The 9,434-nt window shown below is 39.9% G+C and overlaps 1 protein-coding gene and 1 pseudogene across 1 annotated transcript in view; both read right to left on the bottom strand.

The window, feature by feature from the left end:
• Positions 1 to 9,434, bottom strand: part of FREM3 (FRAS1 related extracellular matrix 3) — a 141,842-nt gene that overhangs the window by 40,472 nt on the left and 91,936 nt on the right. Inside the window, exons 4-5 of the mRNA XM_006872282.1 lie at positions 6,645 to 6,875; positions 3,598 to 3,723 (exon numbers count right to left, since the gene is read on the bottom strand). Coding sequence (XP_006872344.1) covers positions 3,598 to 3,723; positions 6,645 to 6,875 — 357 coding nt within the window. The remainder of the gene's footprint in view (positions 1 to 3,597; positions 3,724 to 6,644; positions 6,876 to 9,434) is intronic.
• Positions 1,710 to 3,164, bottom strand: LOC102812077 (annotated as a pseudogene).

Below are 9,434 nucleotides of genomic sequence, written 5' to 3' on the forward strand. Positions count from 1 at the left end.
AGAACCAACAGATCTGTGTTGGAAGATGTGCAGCTAGAGTGCTGCTTGGAGGCCAGGATAGTGAACTTTGTCTCTCATATTTTAGACATATTGTCAGGAAGGACCAGTCACTGGACAAGAATATCATGTTTGGTAAGGAAGGTGGAGGGTCAGAGAGAAAGAGGATGGATTGGCAAAGTGGCAGCATCAATGGGCTCAAACGTGGCAACAATTGCGAGGTTGGCCCAGGATCGGGCAGTGTTTCGTTCTGTTGTGCATAAGGTCACTATGCATCGGTACCAATTTGATGGCACCTAACAATACCAACAACTCCCCACATAAATATCTCAGCAGAAGGAAGTTCAATTTAGTTATTGAAAGCTTTAAAAAATAGCAATTACTTCTTTTCATGAGTAAAGTGTGTGTGACCATCAGCCAATACTAGTAATTCATACTAAATTATGAAATACTGAACTAATTCTGACTGAATACTAAACCCCAAGCAAACTCATTGCCATCAAGTTGAAACCAACTCACAGTGCCTCTCTAAGACAGAACTGCACCACAGGGTTCACAAGGCTTCAAATCTTTATGGAAACAGACTACTCCATCTTTCTCATGTGGAGCAGCTGGTGGGTTTGAACCATCGATCTGTCAATTAGCAGTTGATCGCTTAGTCACTGTGCCACCAGGCCTCCTTATGAATACTAAATAAATACTAAATATTAATACTAAATAGTAAACAATACTAAATTCTAAACTAACTGTGGTTACAGTTAATAGGTTACTGCTTAATGCTATGTTTTAATGGAGATCTCAAGGACTCACCTCACAAATTTTAGCCTACAATGGAATTACCTGCCCTTTCTACCTGCCCTGCAACATTCATCAGAAATTAGACAATAAAATGAGGCTATTATATTCGGAAAACCATAGTCTGTAGAGGAAAAAATTGGAAGATTAAAAGCTGGAGGACAAAGTTCTACCTTAACTCAGTAAGTTTGAACGTAGATTTTTGTCTATTACATAGTTACTTATGAGTTAGAAATTGTGACCTTGAAGAAGGGCATGGGACAGCTAAATTTTGACCTTACAGAAGAGGGAAGTTCAGTAAGAATGAGAGCTTGCTGTGGGGTGTGAGGACCCACGGGCTTTGTAGTTGTGAGGTAGGGAGGGAAGAATTTGGATACTGTTTTACAATGTTGCCTACAGCCAATGTGGCTGTTAAAAATAAGGATCTCTTATGTATTGTTGCCCTAGTATACTCTTATTTATTTATTTTAGGTTCACTAAATTTATTTTAAAAATCATAAAATGTTTCTTACAGAAAAGCATTGCATTGTCACACTTCTCTGAATAGAGTGCCAGGGACATTTGTATTATTGTTATTACTCTTTCTCCCTGTTCTAACCCCCCAAATTGTTTACAGTGATCACAGAAGCAAGGTGTTCACAATAACTACATGGGGGGATTTTTTTTTTAAACCACCAACAATGAACAAGAAATAAAATTCACTTACTCTACTGCTGTTTCAAATTTTCAATGTTAGTTTTTGCACGTCCTTCCCCCACCCACCCTGTTTGTAAGGAATTAAAACATTACATCTGGTGAACAGCAAAGATTTCACTACACCTCAAATGCAGAACACCTATGAAGCAGAGGAATGTTGGCTTTTTAAACAGAAGCAGATAAAAAAAAAGATGCAGGACTCCTTCAGTTCATCACTAGCATTAGAAAAACTTTCCAGAATACTGCTTCACACTATAAAAAAGAAAAAAAACATCTTGCATTAGAATCCTTCAACATCTGCATACTGCTTCACACTGTTCTGCAGCAAATACTGTGCGTTCTGTATCTGGTCCTGTGTTCCTGTAATGGTAACGATCTGATCTTAGGACCCTTCTAATGGTTTAACAGTTTTGATTGAAGCTTCAGACTCATGCCGAATTTGTTTAATCCACTGACCACCTTTGCCAATAATAGATCCAGGCAAATCTTTGGGAATAGTTACTTGTGTAGTAATAATAGGTCCACCAAGATCACCGTACGAGCCACGACCCCTTGCATAGGAATAATCATATCCACAGCCACCCGTGGTTCATAAGCCATCTGCCACTCTGACGGGCTCCATGTATCTATTGCAGAGCCCCAGGTTTCATCTGCATTGAAGCCAACCATGCCATCATAGTGGTCTCCTGGTCTCCCTCTTCTGTCATAAGCCATTAGATCTCCTACTCTAGGTGGTGGTGGTGGAGGAAGCAGAAGTTTCCGAGCTCTGCTACCACCCTGGCCACCTTGTCCAGGAGGTGGTGGAGGAGGTCCTGGTCGAGGACTCATATCGTCATTATCTCTTCTGGATGGAGGCATTGGCCGCCCACCCCAACCAGGAGGCATTCTATCAAAACCACCTCTTCCTTGAATGGGAAATCCCACAGGTCGTCCACGTCGGTCATCGAACATCATTGTAAAACCACCATATCATAGGTTTCATCATAAAAATTGGGATCGTAAGGCTGTGCATGTCCTTAGATGGGTGACTCAGATATGAGATCAAGGATGATCTTTATGTGCTCTACAACTCTATCAGGTTTTCCTCCAATAAAAATGACTCTGTCAGTGGAATGTGGACAGCATTTCTGGAAAAGCTTGATTGTTGTCTGAGTGTTCTCTCAAAGTTCTTTGATTTTAGCACCTTTGACCCCAATAATTCCTCTGGCCAGACTCTGATGAATCAACAGCCTCAACTCGCAGTCAAAGTCGCTTCCTTTGTAGTGTTGGTAATTTAAGCATTCCACAGTACCAGATTCGAGCGGGAGCTGGCTAGTTGCAGTGGGTGATGGCAACTGCAGGCCCTCTTCTAAGGTAGGGATGATTTTCTTCAGAATTTCTCCAATTGTTTCAATATCAGCACTAATACTCAATATGCACTCGGGGCCACTGCTGTCTGGGACTGAAACCCTGGCATTGTAGTCTGTGCGAAGAGCCTTAATATTCTTGCCTCCTTTCCCAATCACGGCCCCAGCATTCTTGCTCTGAAGCAGAATATACAACAGCTCAACCATCTCATCAGTGTTCCTGGATCTTTTGAATGCTTGTTCCTCTTCCATATCTTCTGCAGGGCATTTACCAAATTCACCATTGGTTTCAGTGTTGGGTAAGGTTTCTTCTGGCTGTTCAGGTTCCATTTTCTTGTATTAAATGGGCACTCTGACCAGTTATTATATATCCTTGCAGAGCAGAACTGAAGTGTTCTGGGTGGGACCGACAACTGACACCCTAGTGCTGCAGTAGCCTATAGAACACGGACAAGTGGATCGCTCGCAAGACATGGTCGGTGTGGCAGAGAAACACAGGATAATGGTGTCTGTGCAGTCCCTAGTATACGCTTATATAGAGCATTTTCACGCAATGAGGTAGTCTTGAATGATATTTTTACACTGGTTTTGAGAACAGTTTTATCCCTGGTTGAGGAAACCAGTTGGGAGGAACTAAGGCTGCCTAGCCAGTGAAGAGCCCAGGTCTCCCAGATCCTCACCCAGTGCTTTGTTCACTACGCTCAACCAAAGTCTGCACTGATCATCTTATTCCTGCAAAGAAGCACCCCACAAACCCTCATACCTTGGTGTGTAGAGCAAATGACTGTTAGTTCCTGGCTTGCATCTCCAGACCGCCTGACAGGAATCAAAAGCTCCCCAGCATGCTCCTCTACTTTGTATTCTGCCTCTGGAATATAGACTGTTGATTCTAGAAAAGATGGGAGATTTTTTAGCAAGAGTTAAATCGATCAGTGATATTTTAATATATCAGAGCTGAACTCTATACAGCCTTTTGACTTGTATATTTTTAACATACTTAACTATATTATTTTTTAGCATACGTAAGTATATTGGACTTCAAGTGTAAAGCTGTAGTATAAACACTAGACAGCGAACCAAAATGTTGGAAGTTCAAAGCCACCAGCTGCTCCTTGGAAACTCGGTACAAAGTTGCTATGAGTTGAATGGACTAGATGGCACTTAACAACAACTATATTAACTATAAAGAGAATGAGAAATATTCATTATTAAGCTGAACTGGAAAGATAGTGGAATTGGAAAAAGGAGACACCTTTTGAAAGGTTGAAAATTATATTCAGTATTAAAGTAGACAGGAAAATCTTGTAGCAATTCTGTGCCCCCTCCCCCTCCTTTTTTTTTGAGGTAAAATTTTAGGTCTTCTAAAATTTATATTTTACATTTTAAAAACATTTTTCTTTTTTACTGTTTACCTTTTTAATGCTTTTAATAATCAGTAATCGAATTCATAACTGTAGAAGAGTATTTTTTAAACAAACATTTTATTCAACAATTGTTGAACAGATACTATGTGTAAGACTGGTCACAATAAATAATAAATTAATGTGCTGAGAAAAATAAAGCAGTGGATCTTCCTTGTAAAAATATTATTCCTGCTGTGTGTTTGCATATACTTGTGTGTGTCCACACACACACACATTATCAGAATATCCATTGAACTATGAATATGACTATTGGTAATCTCTTGGGGGATAGAATTATGTGTAATATTTTTCTTTGGGTTTTCCAGTATTTCCCAAATATTTTTCAGTAAGCATGCATTGTGTTATTAGAACACACATGTTTGTTTTTAAAATTAAATTTCTAAAGTATGTTGTTTATCCTCATAGGGCCAAGTGAAGATTTAAAGTAGCTATCTGGTTCACATTCAACTGCCTCAATTCCTTACCCTGGCCCCTTTCCCCCCCATATTATATACACAGTAGATTCCTACTCTTGGCAATACAAACAAGAAGGAAAATAATATAGGTGCTCACACTTTCTTCTTTTGGATCTTAAAAATAACATAAAATAGTAATTCAGAATTCAATGATATTATAGCTGTTACTTTTTAGTTTTTGTTTTTCTTTATTTTCCTGTTAAATTAGTTCCAGTGGTAACTGATACCAAGTTTTAGGAAAACAGTGGTATCGTGGTAAGGGGAAACAGGTCAGAGATTTTAGCATCTATTGTCTTCACATATGTCTTAACATCTCTCAGGCCAAACATTTGACATCATGGAAGAAGCTTAAAGTAAATTAAAGTTATCAATGTCAGGTGAAAAAACTAATACAAAAGGACTGACTTGTTTAATCACTTCCTCTTTTCTTTCTACCTGGGAAGTCTGTTTCTTTTCACTCCATTAATCAAAGGTCCAATTACTCTTCTAGACTCAGCTCAAATCCAGTCTGCCTCCTGCATGCTTGTGACCATGTTGAGCTTACCACTTCCTTACCTAATAACTCATCCCATCCTAATAGATTTCTATGTCTAAGCTTTGTTATTGATGAGACTGTTAATTAAGTGGTAGGGGCAGGATTTTCTACTTCTTTTGTACTGCCAAAGTACAGCACACAGAATGCTGCATTTCTCAAACTGTGTTTTAAGGAAACGAGAACTAGGTCTGGGAAGATTATGAGAAGGTGGTGGGCCTGGGATAAATCTAGTCATCTGGATGCAAAGCTGTTCCATATCCAAGGATTGCAGAGGGCTGCTAATGAGGATTTGAATATATACTAAAGGAATGCTGCTCTGTATTTCAATGTCCTGTATTCCTTTTAAAATTTAAGAATAAATGAAAAAAAAAAATTAGTGACTTAAAATTATTTGTTGTTGTTATTGTTGTTAAATAAGGGCTTGTCAGTTCCGACCCATAGTGACCCTGTGTAGGGTTTCCCAGGAGCAGCTGGTTAGTTTGAACTGCCAACCTAGGAGTTCAAATTGGCCCTGTAGTCGAGTGATTATCCTCCAGTGCCACAACAGGACTCCAAGATTATGTGTCATCTCCCTGGAATGAGGCTGCTGGTGGTGGTTATGTGCCGTAGATTCAGTTCCGACTTATGTGGGAACAGAAAGCCTCATCTTTCTCCTGTGGCACAGCTGGTAGTATTGAACTGCTGACCTTGAGGTTATTAGTCTGACTCATAATGACTACACTACTAAAAGTGAGTCTAAAATGATTTACTGGTAGCATAGTGGTTATGAGTTGGGCTGTTAACCTCAAGGTCAGCAGTCCGAAATTTCCAGCTATTCTGTGGGAGAAAGATGAGGCTTTCTGCTCTCGTAAAGATTTACAGGCTCAGAAACTCTATACAGGGTCGCTATGAGTAGGAACCAACTCCATGGGACACAACCACTACCAAATCCTAAGGTGTGGCACTGTAGGATAAGCACTGGACTGCTAACTGCAAGGTTAGTGGTTCAAACCCACCAGCCATTCCTTGGAAACCCTATTCGGAGTTGCTATGAGTTGGAACTGACTTGACAGCATATAACAACAATAAAACCAAAATCCTAAGGAGCCCTGGTGGAGCTGCAGGATAAGCAATGAACTGCAAACCACAAGGTTGGAGGTTTGAGCCTACTAGCCATTCCATGGGAGAAAGATGAGGCTTTCTGCTCCCGTAAGCATTTACAGCCTTGTAAACCTGATCTAGGGTTGCTATGAGCAGGAATTGACTTGGTGGCAGTGGGTTTTTGACTTCAAATCCTAAATAGATATGATGTTATTCTGGTTTACAGAGTTTGAGGGAGTATGAATGACTGAACCGCATCAAGGAATCTGTACTAGCTAATAGATCATATCTGTACTAGCTAATAGGTACCACATACCATCTCTTGGGTCAACAATTTCAACGGTTGCCATTTCCGGAAACTCTAGTGCAGCCATGACAGGATCCGATAGAATGATCTGGAAGGTCTCTGAAGCCTCGTATTTATTGTCAGGGATAATTCTCACTCTCCATGTAGCCGCAGTCTGTCCAGGACTGAACTGGATTAGTTTCTGGACCTTTCCTCTAAAATCTTTATCTTTTTTTGCAGTTTCATCTTTGGTTCCAATGCCTAAATAAAAATCAGAAAACTGTAAATATAAAGCTAAGTGGCTGAAGGAATAGTCTTGTTAAGCGGTTTCTATTGTGGAGTCCTGGTGTGGCACTGTAGGATAAGCACTGGATTCCTAACTGCAAGGCTAGCAGTTCAAACCCACTAGTCACTCCTAGGACACACTATACAGGGTCCCCAAGCATCAGAATTGCCTTGACGGCATTTAACAATATTGTTGATAAGGAATAGATAACATAGAAATTACTTCTTTTAGTACTCCCAAAAGATGCTTATAAACTACACGTATTGACTTGTTTTAGTGTCATCGAGTCAGTTCTGACTCATAGTGACTCTGTATAGGGTTTCCAAGGAGTGCTGGTGGGTTTGAACCACTGACCTTGTGGTTAGCAGCTCAGTGCTGATTCTATAGTGTCATACTAGGACTCCTCTTATTGACTGTTGTTGTTGTTGTTAAGTACCAATGAGTTGGTTCTGACCCACAGTGACCCAATATTGGATTTCTGAGGAGCAGCTGGTGAGCCTGAACTGCTGACATTGCAGTTCAAAGAGACTTTGCAGTCTAGTGCATTAACCCACATTGCCACACCAGGACTCCCCTTATTGACTAAGAGAGTGTAAATAAATAGAAGCCCACTGAGGTGAGAAGAAAGGATGAAACGGAGAATGACAGAAGAGAGATATTTTTGATTATGCTATCAAATAAGAAAGGAGGGAACAGAGAAGGGAGAAAACAGAGAATAGTCATTAATCTATGTGTTACTATAACAAATATTTATTGAAGGCCTCTGATAAGCTAAACTCTGCCAGGTGTTGGGGATTCAAAGATGAGTAAGAAACTGTCCCAGCCACCCCACCCCAATCATCATCTAAAGAAGAGGACACTGGATATAAAGTCAATTGTTGTTATAAGTGCCACTGGGTCAGTACTTCTGACTCACAGTGACCCTGTATAGAGTTTCTGAGGAGTCCAGTGCTTATCTGAACCAGGACTCCATAAAGTCAATAGAAGCCGAGGTTTGGGGCTGTTTTATGAATTCCTGATATTTAGGACAGTAGCTGACACACGGTAGTTATTCACTGAATCTTTGTTGAGTGAATATTTTGTATTTGATCATTAGTGTTTCTGATATCTTAAGGAGAATGACTCTGCAGCTTGTTTCCTGAGGCAAATCCTCACTCATGGTAACTTGTTAAATTACTTGTTTAGTAATTTTTTATTGTGAAAAAATTGCTAGCAATTTTATAGACAAGTTGGGCAGTGTCAGTGAAAATGATGAGGCGGGGATAGATTTGTGATCTGTAGCAAACAAAGTTAATGAAGAGCATGAAGAACAGCATTAAAAATACCCATTGTGAGTTATAAGGGTGAAAGGGCTTATTCCATCTAGACCGAATAGGTTCTTCCTCACCTGAAAAATTCCAAGCTGTATTCTAGTGTTGTTCAGTTTTGAATTTAACTTCCCAGTAAAGACCTTATGAAGCTAGAATACCTGTGCTTCACCAATTCAGGTCTCATTTAGACTCTTTAGTTGTTCAACTGTATGAAATAAGATATTCTGATCTACCATCAGCTATTATGGAAAACTTCATCTAAAATGAGATTATGAATTCCTTGTGCTCAGTCCATCTCAGAGAACCTGATGCCTTGTAAACAATATCTAAAGTTGTAATATGAGAAAATAATTTCAAAAGTAAGATAGTTGATGTTGACTTTTCAAACTCTCTACAAAAGCCCATATTAATCCTAGTTTGCTAACAGAATGAATATCTGCTATGCAGAGAAAGCCTCACGCCGCATGTTAAGAATTCTTGGTGGCACATTAATTAAAGCTGCTAACCAAAAGATTGGAGTTCTGGTGTGGCGCTGTGGGTTAATGCAGCAGACTGCAAAGTCATTTGAACTTCAAAGTTGGCTCACCAGTCGCTCCTTGGAAAACCCATACAGGGTCACTATGGGTCGGAAATGGCTTGATGGCACTTAACAATAGCAACAAATAGGGTCACTGGGACTTTTGGGTGGTGCTGTAGGATCCGCACTGGACTGTGAACCACTGGACTACAGTTCAAACTCACCCTATACAGGGCTGCTTTGAGTCGGAAGTACTGATTTGATGGCACTTAACAACAACATACATCATTGGAGTCCTGGTGTGGCAATGGACTGCTAACCACAAAGTTAGTAATGCAAATCTACCAGTCATTCCTCAGAACCCCTACATAGGGTTGGAACCTACTTGACAGTATTTAACAACAAATCAATTCGATGGCAGTGAGGGCTACTTTATTTTGGGAGACCATATTGAATACATAAACATTGATATTTTAGGCATTAGTGAGCTGAAATGGACTGGTATTGGCCATTTTGAATCTGACAACCACATGGTTTACTATGCTGGGAATGACAAATTGAAGAGGGATGGTGTTGTATTCATTGTCAAAAAGAACATATCCAGATCAGTCATGAGGTACAATGCTGTAAGTGATAGGATAATATCCATGTGCCTACATGGAAGCCCAGTTAATACCACTATTATTCAAATTTATGCACCAACCACT

The sequence above is a fragment of the Chrysochloris asiatica genome, unplaced genomic scaffold (assembly GCF_000296735.1).
Source record: "Chrysochloris asiatica unplaced genomic scaffold, ChrAsi1.0 scaffold00190, whole genome shotgun sequence".
NCBI lineage: Eukaryota > Metazoa > Chordata > Mammalia > Afrosoricida > Chrysochloridae > Chrysochloris > Chrysochloris asiatica.